This window comes from Archocentrus centrarchus, chromosome 8 (assembly GCF_007364275.1).
Source record: "Archocentrus centrarchus isolate MPI-CPG fArcCen1 chromosome 8, fArcCen1, whole genome shotgun sequence".
Taxonomy (NCBI): Eukaryota; Metazoa; Chordata; class Actinopteri; order Cichliformes; family Cichlidae; genus Archocentrus; species Archocentrus centrarchus.
Genome location: NC_044353.1, coordinates 10981197 through 11008305, shown reverse-complemented (window position 1 = coordinate 11008305; position 27109 = coordinate 10981197). Strand labels below are relative to the sequence as shown.

General features: G+C 41.4%; 3 protein-coding genes across 3 annotated transcripts; 2 read left to right on the top strand and 1 right to left on the bottom strand.

The window, feature by feature from the left end:
• Positions 1-2005: 2005 nt before the first annotated feature.
• On the bottom strand, positions 2006-9073 carry pdap1b (pdgfa associated protein 1b). Its single transcript, XM_030735363.1, has 6 exons — positions 8934-9073; positions 8565-8656; positions 6397-6504; positions 6123-6244; positions 5690-5841; positions 2006-3053 (listed from the first exon to the last, which is right to left on the bottom strand). The coding sequence occupies exons 1-6, from the start codon at positions 8944-8946 to the stop codon at positions 2998-3000; spliced, it is 543 nt and encodes a 180-aa protein (XP_030591223.1). The 5' UTR covers positions 8947-9073; the 3' UTR covers positions 2006-2997.
• Positions 9074-9347: 274 nt separating this feature from the next.
• On the top strand, positions 9348-12468 carry bud31 (BUD31 homolog). Its single transcript, XM_030736143.1, has 4 exons — positions 9348-9655; positions 10104-10226; positions 11256-11422; positions 12007-12468. The coding sequence occupies exons 1-4, from the start codon at positions 9562-9564 to the stop codon at positions 12055-12057; spliced, it is 435 nt and encodes a 144-aa protein (XP_030592003.1). The 5' UTR covers positions 9348-9561; the 3' UTR covers positions 12058-12468.
• Positions 12469-21873: 9405 nt separating this feature from the next.
• On the top strand, positions 21874-26270 carry tob2 (transducer of ERBB2, 2). The gene is made up of 2 exons (XM_030736065.1): positions 21874-22133; positions 24497-26270. The coding sequence occupies exon 2, from the start codon at positions 24698-24700 to the stop codon at positions 25901-25903; it is 1206 nt and encodes a 401-aa protein (XP_030591925.1). The 5' UTR covers positions 21874-22133; positions 24497-24697; the 3' UTR covers positions 25904-26270.
• The last annotated feature ends 839 nt before the right edge of the window (positions 26271-27109 follow it).

Sequence of the window (27109 nt, the reverse complement as noted above, 5' to 3'; positions counted from 1 at the left end):
TGCATTTTTGTTTAGTTGGCCTCGTGTTGAGGCCTATTTAGTAGCTACTTTTCTGGATTTCTTTTACTATTTTTGGAATTTATGTACATTGTAACAATTTTTTATTCAATTAAAATCAAAACTTACTTTCTCTGTAAACTCTAGAGATGGTTATCTGGGAAAATCCCAGCAGATCAGCAGTTTCTGAAATACTCAGACCAGTCTGGCACCAACAACCATGTCACATTCAAAGTAGTTTAAATTACATTTCTTCCCCATTCTGATGTTCAGTTTGAACTTCAGCATGGTTGCCTTGACCATGTCTACATGCCTAAATGCACTTAGTTGCTGTCATGTGATTGGGTGATTAGATAATTTAGTTAATGAGCACTTAATAGTGAGTGTATATTTAAGTATACCAAGTATACCAGGCTGAGGGGCAGCAGTAAAATACCAGCTCATAGATCTAGTTTTGGACTATTGCTGGTACCATCCATTGAACACACTACCAAATTAACTACATACTAAATAATTCACAGTTAAGATCAAAGGATGGCTATAAGTGAATTACAGCTTCAGTCATTTTAGTTAATATTTATTTCCTTGCAAGTCATTTTAATTAATGCATCTTCTTGTGTGTCTGTTACTGCATTTCTGTGTTTTTCTGTAGTTTTGTATCTACAGATGATTGTGGTTTTATGTGACTGAGCCTTGTAAAGGTTTACTTGATTAGTGTGGTTATAAAAGCTCAACTATAGAGATGGGATGGGACTGAGCAGTAGCTGTAAATAAACTGCAGCACATCAGTTTCATGCTCTGTATTAGAACTGTTAGCTCTCATCAAACATTTAAACAAATCAATGCAAGACAGAATATTTATAGACATTTCCTTTACAGGCATGTTAACATGGTATACTACAATATACTTTATACAGTTCTGTGAAAAACTAAGTACACCCCACAATTCAACAGAACCACTTTTAACAGAAATAACTTAAATGGTCTTCATCAGTCTCTTATATTGTTGAGGAGGAATTTTTCTTCCCCACTCCACAGCCTTGATTAAGTTCATTGCTATTTGTGGGCATTCATTTATGCACAGCTCTCTTAAGGTCCCACCGCAGCATTTCAATCATGTTGAAGTCTGGACTTTGTAACATTGTAACACCTTCATTGTATTTTTCACCCACTCTGTTGTAGATTTGCTGCTGTGTTTGGAATCATTGTCCTGTTGCATGACCCAGTTTGGGCCAAGCTTTAGCTGTCAGACAGATGATCCTCACATTTGACTCTAGAATACTTTGGCATACAGAGGAGTTCATGGCTGACTCAATGACTACAAGGTACCCAGGTCCCATGGCTGCAAAACAAGCCCAGACATTATGGCCAAACATCTCCACTTTGGTCTTGTCTATCCAAAGGCCATTGTTGCAGAAATCTTGTGGTTTCCTCAGATGTAACTTTGCAAACCTAAGCTGTGCTCCCGTGTTCTTTTTAGAGAGAAGAGGTTTTATCCTGGGAACACGAACTTTAACCTTTAACATGCTGAGGCTTGTGCAGATAGTGAAGTAGCTCTCAAGTTTTTTGCAGTTTCTCTGAGCATTGCGTGGTCACCTGGGGTTGAATTTGCTAGGATGTCCACTCCTGGGAAGACTGTAAATGTTTTCCACTTGTGAACAGTCTTCCTCGCTGTGGAAAGATGGACTTCAAATTGTTTTAATATGACTTTACAAGCCTTCCTAGACTGATAGAGAAGCAATTGTTGCTGCCAAGGATAACTGCTGAGGTTTCTTCTCCTTGGCATTGTGTTAACACACACCTGAAACTGCCAAAATGTCCACTTTTATAGAGGTGCTCACAGTTTCTGATAATCTTTTTAATCAAATAAACTTGATTAGCACCTGGCTGCTTCTTACTCTCTTAAATCCTATGGAAGCAGTAAGGGTGGGCTTATTTTTCATGTGATTCTAATTTGGCTTTTTAACTTTCCTAAAAACAGGTAAGGAAACATTTACCCTATAAAACATTTGAGTGCAAGTTAATTTATTGCAAGAAAATAATTTAGTAGCAACAAAGGGTTACACTAAAACCTTTTTGAACTTGTTTATTTCTTCATGGCCTCATGGTTTGATGATAAACTTGTTAGCCACGCCAACATACATGCACATTTACTTGTACAAATGCTGAACCCATCATGCCATTAGCTTTCTCATGGTGTGTAATAGTGTGGAAACTGGGACACCTGTTAAATCTTTTATTAAATGCTCATAATGCTCCACGGGCCGTAGATGAGGTTTCAGAAACTCTTACAGGCATTAGACCAACCACACCTCAGGAGGTATTTTTTTGCCATCAACTAATGACCAAAACCAAAACACACACACAAAAAAAAAATATATATATTTTTCCTCATTTAACTTATCAAATTCACAGATCACTGCTCAATTTTTAAAATGACTTTCATCCCTGTGAATGCTGCTTTAAAGCATGCCGTGAACTGCCCGGTTCCATAAAGCAAACATCTAAATACTGATGTCCACATCAGCGGACTCGGCGTGGACTCTCGCACCTGAAGTTACGAAAGCCCACTCTGAACCATGTCATAGTTGTAAAGCAAATAAATGAACAGACATTTCACTGTTTCATCTTATTAATCTGAAATATTTTCATGTGTCTGTTATATACAATGTAAGATCCAAAGAAACAAAACAAAAAACAACATATTTGTAAAGCTCAGTTAGGAAAGTTGGAATTGTACAATGAGTTTCCCAAAATTAATGTCGAGCGGTTCATCCCAAGTTTACGTGAATTTGATGTCAATTGTAGCTTTACTCCCTGGAAGGAACGAGGCTGTTATTCCATGCCAAAATATACACAACCCCTCTTCACTGGTGTCTCCTCCAAAGGACACATGTTACAGTAAGTGTCAAATACTCTTCATAGGTCTTCCTTTAAAAAATAGTCAAAGATATATTGCTTCAGTCCATGAGCAAGTGAAAACGCTTCAGATACTCGGCATCATTTCAGTGACAGCGAGTTTACTCCTCTAGTCGCTGCTGCCGCTGCTTCTTTTGCTGCAAGAAAAGAAATTCAACAAGCACGAAGTCAGCTGGTTATCCTGCACATCAGGACACGTATGCAGTGGATCTAGGATTGATCAGCTCTTAATGCATGACTAATGTGAGTCAGACTCCTCATCATGACACTTTTTAATAGACAAGACAATAACTGTCCAGGGCCCAAAGTTATAAAACATCTGAGAGTGGGAAATCAGTCAAAGTGAGTGACACATTTTTGTGACACGTTGATGCAGACGTCAACAGCTGTGAAAGGCCTGCTTGATAGTAATAAGTGAGTATACCGTTAGCACAAGTGTGACACAAACTGTAATAAGCTGTAACTGTATTTCATGTTCTGTCAGTGTAAACAAATGCAGTTTTCCTTGTTTTCATAGCTCGGACAACAATGGGTGTACGGACTCAGTGTTGGTTCTGAAACCTTGCACTGATCACTGCACTGTCATGTACATATTACTGGACTATAGTTGACATTCTTTTATCTTTTAATTATTCTCTGCACTGTATATTTTGTAATATTGTGTTATAGTTATAGTTTTCTAATATCTCTGTATATTTGTAATTTGTATATTTGTAATATTGTCTTATAGTTTTTATACTTATTTGTTTTTATGTAAGCACGAAGTACCGCAGCAATTTCCTAATGCTGTGAACCTGTTCACCCATATGGCAATAAAACCTTCTGATTCTCTCCTTCCTGATCTTCAGTAAAATTAACTGCCCAAGATTTTAGCTCCCAGTCCAACTGAGGACAGAGAAATGAGGATATGCAAATCCCTGAGTATGAATGTGTATGGCGTGGATTCAGTGTAGTACTATACATAAATCATGCTTAAGGAGTTAACAGGACACTGCTTTAACACAGAGATACATGTGCACATTGTGTAGGAAACGAGATCTTTATCAACACTAGCAAGTTTATTAAAGTAGGCCTAATATGTTCTTCCTGACTTTTGTAACAACTGTGGGTGCTAATGTTAAACATGGTCAAAGGGCGTCAGACCGCCCCAAGTATCAGACAGCTTTCTTCTACTCTTGGTTGTGTAGGATGTGAATGAGAGCAAAGATCCCTAATGTGGTCAGTTCAGGAACACAGCTCTGGCTGTGAGCAAAGAAGCCCCGCCCACCTGTTTCACACCTGCTATTTGGGAAGGACAGCCAATCAGAAGAAAGTTGGCATTGAAGGGTGGCCTTAAGGCGGAGAAATGGGCTAAAACAACCCGTTTCAAATAGGATGAACTGAGGACCAATATGAGATAAATAAGGATTATTTGAACTGTGAATGCAAAGCTGCTCCACTAGAGTTTAAGAATAAACATATGGAAGTGAAAATGAGCTTAACAGATCAATTTCAGGAGATACAAATAGAGCAGTGATTCCCAAAGTGTGGGCTGGGGGCCCCTGGTGGGCCACAAATGTACTGCAGGGGAGCTGCAGTAAAAACAGAAACATCATAATTGACTGCTACAACTGTGGTGACATGGCTTTGTTTGGGCAGTAATGACGACACTTTGACCACTGCTGCAACTCCTCAAGTAATGTGCAGAATAATCCAGGCTCCCCTCCACTCAGTATGAAACACGAGAGAAAAAAAAACAAAAAACAAAAACAAACAAACAAAAAAAAAAACATGCAAACATCTTTAAGGCAGAGGAGAGGGACATATAGCACATGCAAAATGTGGCATTAATTGGGGTTTTGTACAGTGTAACTGGACAGTGATACATCACCCAACTAAATCTTATCGCCACTTTAAATTGCTAAGACATTTATTGCTATGATGTATGACTGGCACTGAGTCTTTACTTAGAAAACCAAGGGTTTACTCAATAAATTACAATAATTTACCAGTTTTATCAACTTTATTAAGAAAAACCTCAATCTCTCAGACGCTCTCCTTAGTACAGTCAGTACAGAAAATATTATTTATTAATAACTCAATACTGGAGATAAGATAGGTAACAAATGGGATAGAATTTGAACAGGTATGTCTGTTCAGACTCAAACTGATAATGTTTTAAATTGTCAGCACTCCTAACCTGCAAAAAGCTTCATACGATGACTTTCTAGCTCTCAAGTAAAAGTAAATGGACTGGAACTTATGTAGCACCTCTCCACTAAATCTGAGTACTCAAAGCACTTTCCACAACAAGCCTCATTCTCACACACACACGGATGCACTGGGGGCAACTCGGGGTTCAGTATCTTGCCTGAGGATACGGCGACACACAGACAGGAGGAGATTCTGATTGATAGGCGATCTGCTCTACCACCCGAGTCACAGCCGCCCCAAAACTGTTTTAAATCCTAGCTTAACATGCAAAATTATTCCAAGGAGTAATTCTGACTACAGAAATGGACTCAGATCTATTGAAAATAGTATACATTTTCACTTCTCCCCTCAGAATAACGCTGAACACCACAAAAACAACAGAAAGGTGTGTCAATGACAGTGCAATTTTCCAAAAACTATTAAAAGGTGACTGAATGAATGAATTAGCTTTCATTGCCAATTTTCCTCACAGGAAAAAAAAACAAAAAAAAAAAAACAACATTTACAGCCTGCTGTTTGCTCCAGTCTGTGCTTTTTGATAATAACAGGCACAAATGCCTGCACACCTCGAGCTGCTCACCTTTTTTCTCCTCTTCTTTCTTTCTCGCTGCCTCCTCTCTCTGTTTTCTAATGATGGCGAGGCGAGCGAGGTCGGCCTTCGCCTGGTCTGTCTTTCCGGCCAGGTGCATCTTCATGTAGCGTTCCTTGGCCTTCTGCTTCTCGATCTCTTCTCTGTGCAGAAACGCATGCGTCAGGATGTAGAAAGTGTTATAAGTTAGAGGAAAGTTAATTTTACTGTGAAGGTCTGAACATAAACAGCATTTCATACACAAAGTCACCTAACACTGCATATAAGACCTTTTCTCAAACTGTTAACATTTTGACCCTTCAAGCACATAATCCACAATACTCTAAATGTCATAATCTCATTGAAGAAGCTTCAGTGAATACTATATCTTCAAGTATAGTCCCCTATTGGCTTCAATACAATGTGACAGGCCGGAGAGACGCACCTCTCTCTCCTTGACAATTGCCGGGGCTCCTCCAGCTCAATCTGCGTCACTTTCTTTGACTTCTGCGCCACTCTGTTGGGGTTCTCGATTTCTATCAAACCCTCGACACCGGCTCTCCTCCTCTGCAGACACACACCAACAGCTCATATAGTGCAAGGCAAACACTGACAAGACTGTGATCACAGGAAGAGAAAAAACTGACTGACACAGTGCTTTAAATACAATAATAAGACATTATCATGAGTGTGCTGTGATGGAAAAGGCATTGCAGTACCTGGGAATTTTCATCATCGCTGTCATCTGATCCAGAAGCCGGTAGCTTCTCCTCTGTTGTGTCATTCTGCGCTGCACCTTCAGCCTGCTCTTCTTCTTCCTGCTCTTGCTACAATACATAATCACGGTTATTTTCTACCTTAAATATAACTCTGACACAGTGTAAGTACATTTAAATAATACTGGCTCAAATATACACTACTGGTCAAATGTTTAAAAAAACAAAAACAAAAAACACCCCAATTCTTCCTGCTTTATTGAAATTCAAGCAGTTCAAGTCCAATGAATGGCAATGGAGGTTGACCAAGCCTTGAAAGTTGAAAGTTGATGCAACCAATTCTGAAAAGATGTCCCAACCTTTCATTATTACTTAAACCTTCCTCTGTCTGCATAAAAGTAATGCTGTAATGCAGTGGTACCATACACTCATGAGCATTATTTGAACAGTACTGCAGAAAATAATGTGCTACTATAAAAATGTGAAGAAAAGACATCATAAGAGAGAGACCATCATAACACTTAAGTGTTGGTTTTTCCTGCAGAGAAATTGCAAAGAAATTAATCCCATGAGTGCAATGAGACATTAAACTGTTTGAATTTCAATTAAAAAAAAACCTGGAAGAATTGGGGCGTTCTAAGACTTTTGACCAGTGGTGTTAATCTGAATGATTCACTCCGTTTATAGACTATTCTGGCATCAGCTCAAACATCCAGTATTGGTGGTTTTTAACTCCATCAAAGCACCGCTGCAGCTGATTACATTCATCACTTCCTCTCCTCTGGCTGTTGGACAGCATTTAAGGCTCATTAGAAGCAGCTGTGGTGGTTTATGAAATGTCTCTTAACTATCTCAAATCTTTTTTTTTCCCTTCCTCTCCTCCCCTTTTTACTGAACTGCTTTCCAATAAATAAAACACACATCATTATCAAACCATATAAATCAAGAACAAAAATACAACAAAAAGCACAGAAAATAAATTAATTAATTAAAATTAAATATCACCTCAAAGCTTTAAGGCATTTCTCTTCTCCGGTGTTTTGATAAACAAAGAATTTTTACATCATTTTTAAATGCAAGAAAAGTTGGAGTCACCTTAAAAGAAAATCTACATTTATGAATATAAAACTTGCCAACAATTAAACAAGAATTCCACCTTTGTTATCCATTTTAAAAAAAACAAAAAAAAACAAAACAAAAACACTATAATCACATTCTAACACAGGTATTATGTTCTATGAAATTGAACATTCATTAAGAGGCTCAAGAGAATTTAAAAAGCACAGACATTACAGTCCAGTCTAAACCTCAATCTCACAAATGCAGCACATGCATAAATATTATTCACAATCTTTAAGTGAACTTTCGATTTAGGTAATAAAGGAAATAGTAGCCATCTAGTTCAAACTCCGATAGTTTCCAAACTGTCAGCCATCGAGCGATTTTTAAAAAAAAACAAATAGAAAAACTGTTTTGTAACTAGTAATCTTGCTATTACATTTACTGTCCAAGAAGTTGTAATTATCAGTATTCAGAGTAGGAAATGCAGGTGTTAGAGGAGAATACCGTAATATCCCTTGAACCAGATTCACCAAAGCCACCGGAACAGCTTTAACAACTACTGAAAACTGTTTGAATGAACAATTTAACTGACATTTTATTTTAAAATCAGCAGTGGTCCACAGTGGTCCACTCAGTCTAGAATAGAATAGAATAGAACAGAACTTCATTGTCATTATACATACAACGAAATTAATCATTATACAACAAGTTATATAACGACGTTCCGTCACAATATAACGAAATTAGGTTCGAAACAACCATCCAAAGAAGAACAGACAAGACTAACATAGGGGAGATGGGTGTCCGCAGCCGCTGCCGTTTTTCACTGGCGCCGCCAGTCGCGTCTTTGTAAAAACTAATCTCCAATTCCATACTGCAGTTTTATAAGGAATGAACTTATGCCTATAAAGCATTTTCCAATACAGTAATACCTGCACATGAGAATCAGATAACTTTATGAGGTGCCATAACATCGATAAGTTATGTTTTGTGTCCCAGCTGCTATCGCGTTGCATTACGGGAAGTGTAGTCCCCAGCCGTTTTAGAGTTTCAACAACTAACTTGTGTGTTACACGGTTGAACAAACTCAGAGTGTACACTCCACCAACCTTTTTCCTCTCCTTTTCTGCCTTCATCTGAGCATCTATCTCCTCGGGGCTGGTGTACGTCCGCATCCGACCCTTGTGGCCACCTTTCTTACCTGGAACGACGACGAAAAACCACACACAGATGTAATCACATTTCTCACAGAGCGGGGAGAGAGGAGCAACCAGATAGACATGAGACAAACCGGAGCGGTTCAGAGACATGCCGGCAGTAGCCGCTTAACGATGAAACTGCATTCAGAGCGCAGCTACGGGCGTCAAAGAGCCGCCCCTGCGCTACACGTCGCCCCTCGTCGGGTGGCTAACAGTGGGCGAACACACGCACAAAGACTGACTTCAGCACACACTAACAACTTTCAGAGTCATTCTTACCTCCTTTGGGCATTGTGACAAACGAAGTCTTTACTGTATGCTCCCTAACCGGTGAATGCTGACGGAAAACATAAATGTGTCGGTAGGGGCACAAACTGACAGCTGGCTAAACTTACGATTACGACAAGCAGCAGGATACTCTGAGCAGTCCGGTGATATGCCTGTCCATAAATAGTGAACACAAGGGATTTGTTTTAAATCGCGCGTGCCGCTTTAAACTTCACATCAAATAATTAAACAAAGTTGCCGGTTATGTATCTAAATAATATTAGTTTTTAGTTTTTGTTTTTTAACGAGAAATCTAAATCGCATTCTTAAACTTAAGGCAATTAGTAAGGCTTCTAAAGTGATGCAATAGGCCATGCACGGCAATAAAACATCGCTAACCGTCTAAAATAAGTATCTAGTTTTTTTGTGAACTTATATGTTTTATTAGCCTAAGACAACTTTTAAGAAATTACTTAACGCCTTTAAATAGGGGTTTTTTCGAATGATTACGTCATTCGCGAGACGGAAGGCCTTATTCAACCCTCACAGTGACGTCAGATGTGCGCGCCTGAGACGGAATCTTGAGACTAACAGGAAAACAGCAGAAGCGTTTTGTTGTATTTTCTGAAAAAGAGTCAAAATGCCCAAAGTAAAGAGGAGTCGAAAGCCTCCCCCAGACGGCTGGGAACTCATTGAGCCCACTCTGGACGAGCTGGATCAGAAAATGAGAGAAGGTAGGCCAGGAGAGGCTCCCCGGAGCGAGCGGCCGGGTAGCAGAAGCGCTCCGTGGGTCTATGAGGCAGTATGGTCTCCGCACACTGCGGATTTGGTTCGTTCGGTTTCAGTAAATATTAATATTCGTGTGTGTGCATGTGCAGAACTTAAAACAGAAGCGTACTCGGTGTCCACAGATTGAGAGACAATGAGTGAAAGTGGTTTTGCAGGGCAAATCAGGTGGAGGCTGTAAATTATCCCCGGTCTCAACCACATCCAGTAGCTTTGGGAGAAACTGGAAGTTCACCTGTCTCGCCAAAACTCTCCTAACAGGTGTCAAAATCCTGTGTAGGTACAGCCCGTTAGTACATTGCCTCGGATCAGCTCAGTTACCCAAGTAGATGGGCCTCCTGATTTTATGCTGTTCTTACCCAAGCTGACTGTCCCAAATCTTCCTCTGTGTTCCAGCTGAAACGGAGCCACACGAGGGGAAGCGAAAGGTGGAGTCTCTCTGGCCAATTTTCAGGCTGCATCATCAGCGGAGTCGATACATCTACGACCTCTTCTACAAAAGGAAAGCCATCAGCAGAGGTAGGGAGAGCCAGCTGAAGGGCTCATATTACACAGGTTATGTCCTATGCTTAGGGGTACACATGGATAGTGGTCTTACTTGGTGTCTGGAAATATTATGTCAGTTTTTATAGAGATGCTGTAGGGTCCGTCTTACATTATGGCATCAGCAGCTTGTTTGGAAATTTACCAGTCAAGAGTAAACCTCAAATTTTTATTTGAAACAGTAGGAAAAAAATCACAGGAACAAAGCCCTCACTCCTTGAGAGATTTTTGTACTGTTCAGAAGACCAGCAGGATTTTGTCTGACCCCTTGTGTGTTCTCTGAGGTTGTGTTGATGTAGTTTGGTTGGAGGTGCAGGGTCCGCTCACAGAGAAGTGGTTTTTGAAGTGAATTCATTTAATTTTTATTAATTGTTTTATTGTTTTTCATCCTAAGGTGTCTGTTCGCCTTTAGGTTCCTTGTGTTGTGTTGTGTACTTGTGTTGATGTCTAATTTTATATAATTTTATATATATATATATATATATATATATATATATATAAAATTAGACATCAACGCAGTTGCCTTATTCAGGATGATGTTATCTTCACATTTCCTGGGTCACCTTATGGTTTTTTGTTTGTTTGGGGGGTTTTTTTGCCCTCTGTGGGAAAATAATAATAATAATAATAATAATGAGCTGCTGTAATTCAGCAAAGTCTGTCTCTGTAAGAACGGTGGGAGGTGTGAGCTTGAAGCTCAGTGGTACTGAGTAACTGTTCAACCAGAGTGTATAATGCCTTTTTAATGAAGAGTGTGTGAAGTTAAGCCTTATACACTTTCTCCAAATGTGGCCATACTGCTTGGTTTTTATTTAACAACTACTTGTTTTTAAGATTCCCCACACCTTTTTTATTCATAAAGTAGTAATTACTTCATTTTCCCTTTTCCAACTTTTCCAAGAAGTATTTTCAGATTTTCCTAATAGTTTAAAACAGGTAAACTGAAATATATTGATGGCTGTAGTGTACTAGATGCCAAACCCATGTTTTTTTGCTTCCTTGCAGAGTTATATGAGTATTGTATAAAGGAAGGCTATGCAGACAAGAACCTCATTGCAAAGTGGAAGAAGCAGGGCTACGAGAATCTGTGCTGCCTGCGTTGCATCCAAACACGAGACACCAACTTTGGAACCAACTGCATTTGCAGAGTCCCCAAGAGCAAGCTGGAAGTTGTAAGTTTGACAGAATTTCTTGCTAAAATCCTCTTTATTAGACCAGTTTACAAAGAAACAATATCAGTTGTGTGTGTGTGTGTGTGTGTGTGTGTGTGTGTGTGTGTGTGTGTGTGTGTGTGTGTGTGTGTGTGTGTGTCTTTAGTTTATCCTTTACTTTATTCCTGCTGATGTCTGAGTCCAGAGCTGCACAGTGCTCTCTAACCATCAGCATGCTTACCGAGACATCCACAGAGAGCCTCTGCCTGGGGCAAAAACTGAAAGGAATGATTGTTGTTTTGTTTTGTTTTGTTCTTTTTACCCAACAGTGTGATTGGCAGGAAATGTAATTTCTGTCTAAAGGACGATTCACAAATATAGAATAGAATAGAATGCCTTTATTGTCATTATACAGGATGTACAATACAGGATGTACAATGTACAATATCGACATTTTCCAGAGCGTACAAAGCATACTCTTTTTCAGCCCCCACCTCCTCCCCTTTTTAAAGGAAGCAATAAAGGGGACTGAATATGTTCTAATAAGCAGGAATGTGGAGTTATAAATAACTATCCAACCGCTTGTGTTTCTTTTCTCCCTGCAGGGAAGGATCATTGAATGCACCCACTGTGGATGTAGAGGATGCTCTGGCTAACCCTGATCATTGTTAATTTTTATTTCGGACTTATGATTGATTTTTCTGTCAGACATTGGGATTCACTCTCACAACCCTGAAGCAACATTATACTTTTGGAGTCGCCTTCATTTAAATTGATCCACTCACCCTAAGGTGAGTGTAGGGGGAAATTGAGAATGCACCATGAGGGGCCATATTGTCTTAATTACATTATTTTTCCTTTTTTTTTTTTTTTTTTAAATCCAAATAAACTCCAAAAGAACAAACTTAAGATCAGTTGTTTCTGGATCAGGTCATTCCAGCTTCTCAGTGTTGAGCTCATTTCTAATGTGTGTTTTTTCCATTTATAGGGCAGTGTTTGAATTTTTGCTTTAATTCTTATAGTTCATCACTATTGTAGTGCAGTTTTAAATAAAGCGTTTCAAACTGTCTTCTGTTTTGCATTTTACATTTGCATGTTCTTAGTAGAATATTTGTATAATCTTTTTTTATGTCTGAGCTCTGATTTAATGGCTACAAAGAGGTAAAATCCCACTAACATGTAACTTAGAAAATACAGAAGATTACCAAATTAAATAATTCACCCATTCCTCACTTGAGACTTCAATTATGTCAGTTTAATACATAATTACAGAGGTAGAATAAAGCACAGAAATGTTTTTCATGTTCTCTGAGGTTTCTCTTGTATGAATGTGTATAGAAATATTTACTACGAAAGTTAAACTGACATGTTGCAGATCAAAAGTAGACAGCTGTTGAAAAATAGGTCAGAAAATGAAACATTTTTAGATGTCACAGCTTTGTTACATTCCTTTAACATGTATCGTTTTTTTATTGCAGCTTTTAACTAAATTAGAAAAAGACCTCTCCCCTGCAATACCAGACAAGTATTTTTTATTTATATTTTAGAAAATTTGACTTTCTACGGTATGGCACTGAACAGGAGTGGCCCTCCAATCTCATTGTACATTTTGTGTCTACCTAAGGCAGATAACAACCTAAGGACTCTAGAATACTTTGGTATACAGAGGAGTTCATGGTGAACTCAGTGACTGCAAGGTGTCCAGGTCCTATGGCTGCAAAACAAGCCTAAATCACCAGCCCTCCACCACCGTGCTGACAGTTGGTATGAGGTGTTTGGTTTTTGTTGTGCATTGTAGCCAAACATCTCCACTTTGGTCTCTTCTCGTTGAGGGAGATTGTTCCAGAAGTCTTGTGATTTGTTCAGGTGCTATATTTAATTTTTTTTTGCAAGTATGTTTTGCTTCTGCTGCTGCTAAAATGCCTCCAGGTACAGCGATTATCCCCATTTATATACATTCGTCGAGCACTAGTGAAATCTCCAGCAATACACATAGTATAAAGAACTAATAACCCCCAACAATGCTGACTGTATTGGTGGTCATGAAATAAATGTCTACAGTTCTGAAAGATGATGTATTGCCAAATGTTTAAAGAAATACATGCTGTCATTTTAAATTGAACAGACCCTGACACATATGTAGTGAGTAGCACCAGTACTTGCATAAAAAAGAGGTACCCATAACACAAATACTCAAAGAAGAAGGGAGGGGAAAAGGGGGGAAGTTAGGACTTGAGTTCAACCTGCAGTTATCCGTCACCACAGAGGGAGTACAAATGGGTCACTTTCTTTTGTGAATTTACCTCCATGTGCTCTATAGCAGCATGCAGCTGTGGCCGTTGCTCCCCCTCTGCCTGGCTGTATTTGGTACTGCGGGCATTTGGACTGTGTTAGTGTTTCTCTGTTCTTGATTGACTTGAGAAAAAGTTCTCTCTCATTTCTCAAAACCGAACACAGAGGCAGTGCTCTTTTCACACCTCTTGTTTGTGTAAATCAGCACTGCAAATGTGGACGTATTCACAGCCTGTGTGTGGCGTTGATGCCAATGAATGCCACTGTTGGTGCCTTAAATTTAGCTCAGTCAGCAGCTGTGGGCAGGCAAACTGATAACTTTTACTGCATGTTTTATGTTTTCAGTATAAAGTTAAAATATACAGCAATAAACACATTCTAACACACGGTGGCACCATTTAACTATCTTGATCTTTCTAAAGTCACACTTATCAGAACGATTTATGTTTTGTTTTCCTTTATTTAACTTTGATTCCAGTTTTCCTTTCCATGATGTGAGTTCAACTCTTGATTATAGACAGTGAATACCAGGAAAACTCGTCTGTTTCTGCAGCATTGTCCACCTGTCAGCTGGATAATACAATAGAGGATTTTGGATAGAAAAGGAGGATGGAGCTATGGAGGAAGTGTTGAGTCATCTGGAGAAGAAAAAGATACCTTTTCATATGACATAATACATGAGAGAGTACTGTCGGACACTTTCAAAATGCTTCACTCTTTAATTTTACCTGCACATTAGTCTTTGTCGTCACAAACACCACCGGCAGCAGGGGTGCTGTCGAGCAATGCTGACTGATGATCATTTTGTAGATTGTTTACACGAGAACAGTCTGCTGGAAACGGTTTTGTTTTTCCGTTTCGCTGCCCTCTCTCGGCCAGATCTCTCTGAAAAAATAAATTTTTAATGTAAATGACGGTATATACCCTGATAAATAAAGAATATATCACGTTGCCAAAAACAGAAGCTTCTATCTTGTGGCAGGAGTGTTGTTTCTCCCTCGAAATGACTTGATATCATTAACAAGAGAAAAGTTTGATATATATTTCACAAATTTTAGACCAAAAAGTAATTTACAACGCTTTAAATACAGCCAAATATTTTTTGGCAAATACCAGAAATCACTTTTTGGCAGACAATCACATTTTGGTACAACACCGGTATCCCTGCTATCAAACTACAAAAATGGCCGAACGGGGTGGAGTGGAACGCTCTACAACCTGGAGAGGGGCGGGGCGTGAAATGTCTCATTCGCATTAAAAAAGAGACCGCACCAAAACGACGCGCCTCAGTTAGAACAGGTGTAAACGAGGGGTCTGTGGAGTTCTGGAGGAATTCAGACCAAAGCACTGCAGTTCTACTTTATATAGACCACAAGTGAATGATTTACATATGAAAAGGAAGGATTTAAAAGCATGATATGTGCCATTCATCATAGAAGAATGTGATTAATAGTTTCAAGTGTCTTTGTTTAGACAGCTTTTGACATTGTCCATTAAACAGGCAAAAAATTTAATTTTATATCTGAGTGTTTCTTGGTTTTAGACTGGTCGGTTAGTCTAATTTTTTTCCTTTGTTTAGTCAACTATTAAATTAGTCACCAGGAACATTCCTAGTCTGAAAGCTTTAGTTAATGTCACGTCCCCGGCCTAGGGGGAACCTGGGCATAACATGAGGTGCAACTCCTCACTCCAACTACTCTCAAGAAAAGCCAGCAACACAGAATATGTGAAGATCTGAAGCAGCAGTTTATTTTCTTCAGATGTGAGCAATGCCAAATTAACAAACAAAAGATTCTAGTCTTCCCTATTCTTACCCAACCAAAAACAAAAGTCAAACACAGGACAAATATCTAACTAAATATCTTAACTGAAAACAAGAGAAAACTGGTGTCAAAAAGAAATGGCTTCTCCCTCCTATGACTGCTGTAGTGCTTAATATGTACAGTTACAATTCACTCTGTACAATACTATTTACAGCACTCAGGCTTACAACACTAACTGTACAGAGTACCCCACACTAAACACTCACAATTCTCACACTTAGTCTTAGGCTGTGAACTTGCTGGATCTGTGTCACACATCAAAGTGTCACTTAGGTCCACCAAGTCACACAGTTTACGCGCCAGCGCACGTTGTCACAGCACACAAGGGAAACAAAGTAACAGGATTCGGTGCGTCAAAATCAGGAACGCTCACGACAACTGAACGAAATGTAACGCGCCACGCTAACACATCTGCACCTCTATAGTATTGAAGTGAAAATGGTAAGATGCCACCACAAATAAGGGACTGTTTTTCACCTGTGTTACACAAAATAGTGACAGGGACCCTCTTTTCTAACCCCCCACCACCAAAGACACAAAAGGCCCAACTCCCTCGTCCACTCTGTTATCCCCAGGCTGCAACGAGTGGGTGCTAGTTTAAAGGTGGTATGCTGGAGAAGGAGATTTAATCTTCTTAGATGGCTCTCTCCTCTTTAGAATTGGACACTCAGCAATGAGGTGTCCTTGTTCATGGCAAGAGAAACACTCTCAGGTTTCAGTGGCAGCAGTGGTGGTACGACAGAGGTGTTTAGGAGATCCAGTTTTTGGGCTTACTGAACCTGGTGTATAGCTAACAGATGATGAAAGAACACTTGTGTGTCAGAGTAAATTCAGCAGCTTGTACTGCAGCTGCATCAAGAGTTGTAACCTTTTTGCTTCTTAGGTAAGTTAGAATTTTTTTGGAAGCTGATTTTTGAATTCCTCCAACAACACAAGTTCACATAACTTGTCTAAGGTTGTGACTTTGGTTGCCTCACACCATTTATCAAAAAGAGTCATTTTCTCCCTGGTGAACTCCACTTATGGAGTCCCAGTTTTTTTTCACATTCCTGAATTTTTGTCTGTAAGCTTCTGGCACTAACTCGTATTCATGCAACACAGTGGCTTTCACATCATAGCTTAAGCTGTCCTTAATTGAAAGAGCTGTGCATACCTCCTGGGCTTTTCCCACTAGTTTGCATTGCAGAAAAAGGGTCCCGCACACTCTTTGGCCAGTGTAGGGCACCTGTGATGCACTTAAATGCAGTCAAATATGCATCTACTTCAGATTCTCTAAATGGTGGAACTAATTTGATGTGCCTACTAATATCAAAGCTGTCTTCTGGCTTACGGGATAGTGACTGAGGGGCTGACCGAGGAGTGGAAGGACTGGCAGAGGCAGCAGCTCCCTGCTCCAGCTCCAGAGCTCTCACTCTCAAGCGCATGGCTTCCACCTCCAACCGCTGCTTTTGCAACTCCACCTCCTTTATGCACAGTGTTAGCTGCAGCTCCTCTGTAGACACGCCAGTTTGAGGAGGGAGACTTTGCAGTGGGTTAGGAACACCAGCAACAGCACCCAACTCAACTCCTTCTGCAGAAGCCGGCTCACCAACCAAGACCCTTTAACCAAGCACTGCACACAAGAGCTCCTTCAACTCCTTTTTCTTGACATTTGCACATCAAAGAAATTAGAAATAACTACAAGATCATCCTTCTTATACCTATTAAGTTTCTCCCTAGGTGGACTTACAGTAAAGTCTTCCAACTTAAATTCCATACTGCACCCCCACCCCAAAAAACCTGTCAACCAGAAAAGCAGAGCAAAGGACAACATGAACAACTCACCCAAGGGAACGACGAGAACAATCAAAAGGAAAAAAAAAAAAGCAAAGCATCACATGATAAGCATAAGCTTTAGAAACTAAGGTTAACTTTCATTCTTTATGTGATATTTAACTGCTGTCCTCAGCTGTGAAGAGGAGGCATCATGTCCAAGATGACAAAGAAAAGTGGCAGGAAGTCAGACGAGGAGAGACAGATGCTTCTGCAGCAGAGAGGTCAGGCTGAGGAGGAGCTGAAGGAGGAGGAGATGCTCAGCCTGTTTCTCAAGGTAAGAAAAACCAGCAGAACAGTTCCTATGGAGAGACGCAAGTAAACAACAGGTTAGAGTGAGGCCGCTTTGATTGACAGGTGGATTGGTGACAGAGGTGGCTGTAGCTGCCAGCTGTCTGCTAGGCTTCACCTCAGCTCACCTGAACTATCTTCCCAGGATTTCTCCTGCCAGCTCCTTGTCCTGTTTTGGGAGTTCTCTCAGGGAACTCCCAAAATCTGCAGGACCTTCAAACTTTATTTTGATTAACTTCAGCACACAATTTATGAAGTTTAATGTGTTTTTCGCTGATATTTCCCAAGATGACAATTTTTTATAAAACACACACACACACACACACACACACACACACACACACACACACACACACACACACACACACACACACACACACACACACACACTAAATACAGTTTCTGTCTATCTGTCAGTGCAGCCCAGCAACCCTGTTCACATGTTTCTGTGTTTGTGATCAGGACAAGCTGCAGGAGGAGCAGAGGAACACGATCGTGACCATGCAGAAAATAAACGACGGCTGGAGGGAGATGCTCCGCCTGGCCCAGGAGCCCGAGCTGCACCACGAGACCATTTTGTATCAGCAGATGTTTGAGAAGGAGATGGATGACCTGGAAAGTATCATTAAGGTGCTCTGCCCAGAAGAAGTTTCTCCTGCTCACTGATCGCTGTTCTGCTGAAATTCGACTTTCTGTGGTGTTTTCAGGCAGCAGATGTTGCCCCAGTCTCAGCAGCTTGAGGTCCTGCCGCAGTATCTAAAGCTCACTGCTAAATGAAGATGCTCTTGATGAAATCAAAGCCTTTTATGAACAAACCCAGATGAACTATCTGAAAACTTTGGAGGAACAGGTATCTCTCTGAGGCAGCTCCAACTAACATTTTGTCTTCTCCAGCCACTGAGTTCAGTCCTGTTTCACTGTCTTCTTCTCTGTGGACAGATGGCTACAGAAGAGTTCAGGGAAAAAGTGAAAGAAGCCATCCAGAGAAATGTAGAGGGTCTGCAGCACAGCAACAAGCTGTCAGCAGACATTGAAGACCTGTTCACTGAAAGCCAGGAAAAGGTGAGCCCCTGCCCAGTCAGGCAGCTACAAGGACTGTAAGCTTTGCAGAAGGGAGCCAGATAGTTTGCACAAAGGCCTAGAGAAAGAGAGCTGCAGTTGGATGATGTGACCTTCCCCCTTTCAAGATCCCATCACCAACCCCAGATGGATGCACAGCATTCTACAACATGCTGCATTTGTCAGAGAGCACTGAAAAAGAACCTGTGAAAAGCTCCATTTTATCAGCACTACAATATTGCTCCTGAATGTACTGCTGGCTGTTGAAACTGAGATCTTAAACATACAGGTTCTTTCCACTTTGCAGAAATGAAATTACAAATGTTAAAATTACTTGTAAATTGGAATATGTGGGGATGCCCATCATTCCCTTGACTTTATCATCTTTCTTTTCAAATGCTGATTCAAATGTTCCTGATTTAATGATTTCTTCAAGCTTAGCATTTTCCTCCCTCAATTCATTGCATTCCTTCAGTAAACTTTCAATTTTGTCCTTGCATTTCTGGTTGTTGCAATCTTGCTCAACCTCAACAGGTGAAAGCTGTTCCACAGATGACTGAACGCTGACATCCAGTGCGTCCTGCTTTATCTTTTCCTCCATCCTCTTTTTCTGCAGTCTGCTGCTTCTTTCTCCCTCTTCTTCTTTAAGACACACCCAGAATGGCTGACTAAAGGCCGGACAGTCCTGATCCCCCCCAGGACCCCCAGAAGGGACTGGTCCCATCCAACTATCAACTACCACCCAGTAACCTGCCTCAGCCCAATATGGAAACTCCTGTCTGGCATTATAACAGCTAAGATGACACGTGGCACAATGCATGTCCGGAGAGTAAGGGAAGTGATGAAGAGTCACCTGAATGAGAAGAACAAGATCTGAAAGAAAACCGAAAGGACATGCACATCCGAAACAAATAAAGACTGGGTGCTGGGCCAAAAAAAAAATGGACGAAGAAGAAGAAGAAAGGGTCTGCACACCAGCAAAGCTCCTGAATAATATTTATTAGAGACAAACCTTACATGACAGTGACATTTCGGGCTGTAGATTGCCCTTCCCCAGACTAAGTTTCAGATCTTTGCTGGTGTGTGGACCCTTTCTTATTCTTCTAAGAACAAGATCTGAGCAATCAATACCTACACCCTGCCAGTTGTCAGATACCCTGCTGGGATAATAAGCTCACCAAAGGAGGAAATAGAAGCCACTGACATCAAGACAAGAAAGCTCCTTACCATGCATGGAGGGTTTCACCCCAAATCAAGCACCCTGAGACTGTACGCTGTGGAAGGAAGGAGGCCGAGAACTAGTGAGTGTCAGAACCACTATCCTAGATGAAACAACAAAGATCCATGGATACATCAGGAAGATGGCCACAAAGGATCATGTGCTTAGTGAGTACCTCAGGCAGCAGAAACCCGAGAAAGAAGAGGAGAAAGAACAGGAACCATCATGGAAGAACAGGCTTCTGCACGGCATGCACCACCAGCAGATAGAAAAAGTGGCTGACATAGAAAAATCCTACCAAAGGCTGGACAAAGCTGGACTGACAGACAGCACAGAGGTACTAATCATGGCAGCACAGAAACAAGCTCTGAGCACAAGATCGACAGAGGCTGGGGTCTACCACACCAGGCAAGACCCCAGGTGCAGGCTGTGCAGAGATGCCACTAAGACAATCCAACACATAACAGCAGGATGCAAGATGCTAGCAGGCAGGGCATACATGGAACACCATAACCAAGTGGCTGGCATAGTATACGGGAACTTTTGTGCTGAGTATGACCTGGAAGTTCCAAGGTCAAAATGGGAATTGACCCCAAGGGTGGTAGAGAATGACTGAACTAAGATCCTGTGGGACTTCCAGATACAGATGGACAAACTGGTGATACCTAACCAACCAGACATAGTTGTGGTGGACAAGCAGAGGAAGAAAGTCGTAGCGATAGATGTAATGCCATGTGATAGCAACATCAGGAAAAAGGAACACGAGAAGCTTGAGAAATACCAAGAGCTGAGAGAAGAGCTAGAGAGGACGTGGAAGATGAAGGTACCAGTGGTCCTCGTGGCAATCAGAACACTCGGGGCAGTGACCCCCAAACTGGGAGAATGGCTCAACATCCAAGATCTCTGCAAGAATATTGTCCAGGAGGATGCAATCCTAGAAATAGCTAAAATACTGTGCAGGACCCTCAAAGCTCTCAGGCCTCTGGTAGAGCTTGGAGGAGGACAAAGACTGCTCACAGGGGGAGTGGGGAATTTTTGATTATTATTTATTTTATTATTATGCAAATATTGTTGCTGTCATTTGCATTCGTGCAAAGCTAGAGGTTTGGGTCTCAGGAGGGGCTTGGGTCTCATTTCTGAAATCAAAACAAATAGTTAAAATAGAATTATTATTATTATTATTATCATTGTTGCTGTTGGGGAAGTAAAAATATTCATTAGTATTTTAATTTGATCACGCAAAAATCTGTGCAGTTTCTTGTACAGTATATAAGTACCCATTTTAAAGCTTTAAATTCACATGATTATTAACTTTGTGTAGAGTTCATTCACAGCTGTGTAACTGTGTAAATGCAAAATAAATGTTTGAAAAAAAACGGCAAAAGTACAGATCTAAGGCGCACTATTTTTATAAACGTCAACATAATCATGTCATTCAGCGATGTGAACATCATTTCCCACAAGCCCATGCTAAAAGTCCGGTTGCTTTACCGGCTGCAATCCAATAATGCGTGGGTCCTCCCTTGTCTCAGCCAATGGTGATTCTGTTGCTATCACCACTTATATTTTTAGTAAATTGTTCAGCACCGTATGAAACTACAAATATCCCTCCGCTATATAAACTAAAGCCTGCTAGGTAATTTAGGATTTTATATTAACAGGAAAAACGCACTAACCTACCATTCAGTAATTCTGGCCTCACGACATGTCGAGAAAGGCTGGAAATCCACACCATGTTATGTGCACAGAAATTATGGTGCGATTTCTTTTTTTTAATGTTTAAATAAGAATAAAAATTCAACCTATAACACGCAGATAATAACATAGATAGCATAATGCACCGACGAGAGCGTTACAACCGTTATGTTGGAAAGATTATAATAATAGGAAAAAAGTAGTCCCTGCCGTCACGGGGGTGTGGGCAAGTCACACTGTATAAATACGCCGGGTTGTCAAACAGTAAAGTTTCACTGGACTCTCCATGGAAACTGTCAGCGGAAGAGAAAGTGGGAAAATCTTGGAGCGGCTTTGAATTATTTGGGCATCACTGTGTTTGCGTGTGTGTGTGTGCGTGTGTACGTGTGTTGGGGGGGAGGGGGGCAAACAATAGGATGGTGAGAAAAATATCAAGTGTTTGCCATCCGAATCAGTGAGGCAACACATCCGCTTTGAAGACCTCACAAGGGAATTAAAACAGAAAGGCAGGAGTGACGAACCAGAGCAGCGGTAAGGACAGGTGAGTAATTAACCATCACGGCCGGTGTGCGAAACTGGTATGTTTTATTTGAATGTCATTAGAGTGCAGTTTGTGGTCAGTGGGTTGTTTCTCTGTGCTGCTATTTTCCTTTCTAGACGCTTTAGCTGTCCATTTAAAAAAACAAATAAATAAAAAAGGAGGTGGGAGCACTGAGTCTAAAAGGCTGCACAGGTTTGAGTCCCTGTATAGAGACAGCTTTTGTTTTTGTCCGAGCCCGTTAGATTAGCTGACGTGGGCCTCCCGGAGTGTATTCATCTGATGTTTATTTTCCTTTTGTGCTTGCGGGGGTGTTTATACTGAGGGGGGCTGTCTTCCTCGTTTCTCAGATACTTGGTCGATAGGCTGCTCTCCACTTAATTAGCTTTATCATTTAATTTACAGCGACAGATTGGCAGGGAAGGCTTCTCCGCTTGCATATCAACTAAACCTGTGTCCTCTCTGCTCTACTGCCTTTTGACTCACCCCCCGTAGTCCTGAATGCTCCCTTTTTATCTGATGCAAACCCTCGAGATATTTGTCCACGGTTGTCTGTTTTTTTTTTTTTTTTTTTTTTTTCTTTAAGCATATATGTGCACAATATTCCAAATGTGAGGAAATTTAAAATAGCAAACAGTTTAATTTCTGTTGGTGGAAAGAGAGCGACAAAAGGACATAAATCCCAGCAACATTCATTATTCCAGGCGAGCATGCAGGCCTGTCTGTGTTGTCCTTACCCTCAGGTTTATCTCTAAATGGTCTTTTTTTTTTTTTTTTTTTCCTCGTGTGTTGTCATACCAAATAGTGTAGCTGTGCTGCTTGTCTGGCAGCACTCGGTGCTGTGCTAATGCCTGCATGTAAACAAAAATGCCACCCTAGATCCTGCTGATGCCCCGACAGAGAGGAAAACAAGACGAGGATGAAGCCTGCGAGTAAAAATGGAAATGTTCTAATTATGCAAGGTGGCGGTTTGTGGATGTGGAAGATTTGAGTCTTCAGATTTCACTCTGAAAGCACACATCTGCGGACAACAGCTTAGCTGTTTCCCTGTCATTGGATGACATTGGATCTTGTGTATCTAGCCGTTTTCTTTGGGGGTTTTTGGAATGTGAGGTAGGAAACAGTAGGTGGCTTAGCGATTGGTGCACTCCAGGTTGTTTTTGTTTTTTGTTGGTGACCGTGATTGCTGTTTCAGGTGAAGCACCAGTGCTTTCTTTTCTCCGCTATCAGTTTAACTCTATTATTATTATTATTATTATTATTATTATTATTATTATTATTATTATTATTATTATTAAAGGTGAGGAATTTGCACCTCAGATGATGCAAAACAGGGCCCTATTTATAGCCTCATCCTAACCAGCCCCCATCTTATCCTTCAATGTCACCCTTTTCATGGGAAGGGAAGAATCTTAAGTCCCGTGTAGTTGTGTCACCCCTGCAGCCCTGCATGCAGCCTGTGCAGCTTTATCTGTAATGTTAGAATTGTCTTTAATCTGAAGCATTTTTCTAATCTTAGCCTCAGAATCCCCATCTGTCAGGGAAATGAATGTGAGTGAATTGTTTGTGTACGCGGGCGTGGGGGGGTGGTCACATGCAGTGCATGCTAGGAAGTTGTGTTCTGTGGAGTCGGCTAAATGTCCTTCCATTTTACCCATGTTCTCCAGTACATCCTGTTTTTTTTTTGTTTGTTTTTTTTATTCTGCATATAATCTTGCTTTCAGTTGGTATCTGCATAATGAGTATCTGTATAAAGCATTAAGCAAGAAGCACTTCATGGGATCGGATTCAGATTATACAGGATTTATGAAGCACACAGCACAGCATCTGTTACATCCATCAGTGCATCCTGCAGCTGATAAACAGGAAATCTAAAACTGTACATTTAGGATTGCTGCATTTCAATGAGAATTGTGCAGCATGTACACCATGAAACTGATATTCATGCTACCATTTTATCAGTACTGTTTGAATACAATACCAGCAGGCATTTGAATCCAGATTTGCAATATTTGAACTGTTCTCACTCTTGCAGTCGTATGTATTTCTTAGCCTTGTTTGGAAGCTTACTGGACTCCATCAGGATTTGACATTATTTTTGTATCCAATGTAATTGGCAGGAATTTCTTCTATTGTGATGCATTTTGTGTGGGTGTTTTTGTCAGTCTGATGGTGGTAATAATAATTAAAAAAAAAAAAAAAACCTAACTAAAAGATGATAATCTGATTACAACTCCCATGCAACCCTGGTTTTCTGTGTTCCAAAAATGCTGGCAAGATTATCTGTCTGCAGTGAGATATCATCAGAAAAAACAAATTATTCTTTTTTCATGTCAAGTAAAATTGCTCTTCTCTTGTCTTCATAGTTGAGGACCTGCCAACACAAAACAGCCTGCAACCTGCTGCCTCTGCCTTCCAGGTGCCTTTACCATGGTGACGCTAAAAGAATCAAACGCTGTACAATAAGCCGGAGGGGGAGAAAAAAAACTTGTTGCTGCTGCATTGCCTCACTTTCAGCTCCATCCCTTTGAACTTTGTTCCCACAAGAGCACTAACCTGGTGCAGACATGCATCTGGAAGTGAAGGTTGCTCTAAACTTCATCGTGTCCTACTTGTACAACAAGCTGCCTCGTCGGCGAGCCGACCTGTTCGGCGAGGAGCTGGAGAGGATACTGGTGGCTCGTTTTGAGGGTCACTGGTACCCTGAGGCCCCACTGAGGGGCTCTGCCTTCCGCTGCATTCACCTGGGTGCACCAAGGGACCCTGTGGTAGAGCTGGCTGCCAAAAGAAGCGGGCTGGACACAGAGGAGGTGCGTGCAAATGTTCCTGCAGAGTTGAGTGTGTGGATTGACCCTTATGAGGTGTCCTATCAGATTGGAGAGAAGGGTGCAGTGAAAGTGCTTTATCTGGAGGACCCTCCTGGCCTCGGTTGTGACAACGAGAGGGCTGAAGGGGTCATCAGAGAGGCTAAAGGAGATGCAGAGGCAGAGGAGTCCAAGAGCTTGGGCTTTAACCCAGATGCTCAAGTATTTGTACCAATTGGAACCCAGGCATCTCCTTCCTTAATGCCATCCCTCTCAAGCTCTCCCACACCACTGTCTGCCCAGTCCTGCTCTGGGATCTTCAGCTACCCCAGTTCCAGCACACCCACTGATCCCGGCGTCCATTCTTCCAATACATCTACCCCTTCTCCTCCCAGCAGTGGTCTGCCCTACCTCTCCAATCAGCAGCCACCTGCTGCTCTTCCTGCCGCCCGTCCACAACCCATCACCTTCACCACCGCCAGCTTCGCTGCCACTAAATTCGGCTCCACTAAAATGAAGAAGTGCAGCGGGGCTGGTTCAGCAGCTAGCTCTGTCACTGTACCGCCGTCCCAGAGGGTACACTCCCGCTCTCCTACCACCATTTCAACACCAGAGCTGCTCAAGCACAAGCCCCTTTCTCTCTCCTTGCACTCCCTCGGAGGTCCCATCCATAGCCAGCTCTCCCCCAACGCCAAAGAGTTTGTCTACCCAGGATCACCAGGCCCTCTTTATTTTGATGCCGACACACAGCCCATGCAGCCTCTTGCCAGCCCTTTCCAACCTCCGCACACTGTCAACACCCACCCATCTTTTGATCCATTCTCCAGCCCTCCTGCCCAGAGCGTGGGCATCATTGGCAGCAGCAGTGGGATCTCTTACATGGAAAAGCCGCCATTTGTCGAGGGTTTAGGAAGCTACAACCTGCAATATCCTAGCCAGTCCTTCCAGCCTGTCGTGCTGGCCAACTAAGCCTTCATTTGTAATAAGAATTGTTGCAGGAGCAGTTGGGTGTATGGAAGTGATGCTCCAGAAATTTTCAGTTTTTCTAAGAAATTGTTCTAATACTAAGACATGTTAAGAATTAGTTTTACTACAAAGATTTAAAATGTCCACTGAATATTTCATGTGACTTGTTTGGTATCTCTATAACCCCCCCACCCCCACCCCCACACACACACAAAAAACAAAACAGACCCACCCTTCCCATGTCCACTGCTGTTACTCGTCATGTTTTGTGTGTTGGCTTTGACAGGAATGGGTGCATTTCTTTCTACCTTTTAGCTGTTGCCAGTTTCATGTTTATGAATTTGCAATTAATGCTAATGAGGTTTTTTGTATCTGTTGTTGTTTTTTTTTTTTTTTTTTTTTTTGTTTTTGTTTTTTTTTTTTAACTTTTAGTCTATGGACTCTAGTATAGCTCATTTTTGCACTGTACTGTCATGCTGTGAAAAAGGACTTTGCCAAGTCTTGCAGGGAATGACGGCTGTGGAAACTCAGCACTTTGCTCTGCAATCTGCTCTGCCCTACTTGCCACAAATTTGGGGGTGGGGGGGGTGTCGTCCGCTCTCTGTGCATGTTGTTCACTTCTGTTTTGTTGTGGCTCAGAGTGATTGAGACTCTCTGGTTGTGCGGTGGAGCCCGTTGCCTTTAAAATGCGCACGGGCACATTTTGACTGTTAGTGGATGTATATTGAAAGCAGGTTATTGTCAGCTGGAACGTGCACACGACCTGGGTTTCAATGAAGCGAGAGCAGTTGAGATGAGAATCAAGGCACTAAGAGTTATGTAGTTGAATGTATTGCACCTGTCACGGGAAATTGCAGCTGTGAAGGTCGGAGGGAGAGGGAACCTTTTTTTTTTATGAATGTCATAAGATAAATGAATCTTTGAATTTTAAGATGATAACCATGTGCTGATTACCCCCAGTTGTGCACACAAAGATGCATATTATGGTTTCACGCATATTCGAACATGCACCAGTCAGCAGTGTGTGAAGGTGAACAGGCGGAGGAGGAGGCGAGGGGGAGGGGATGCAGCAGCTAAGCATTAGGGATTGTGATAAATGGCTTAGCATGACTTTGACTATGAAGGAGAGGTTTTCCTCTGCATGGGGTGGGTGTGTGTGTGTGTGTGTGGGGGGGGGGGGGGGGGGTAGTTAGAGGGTTCTGTTGCCCC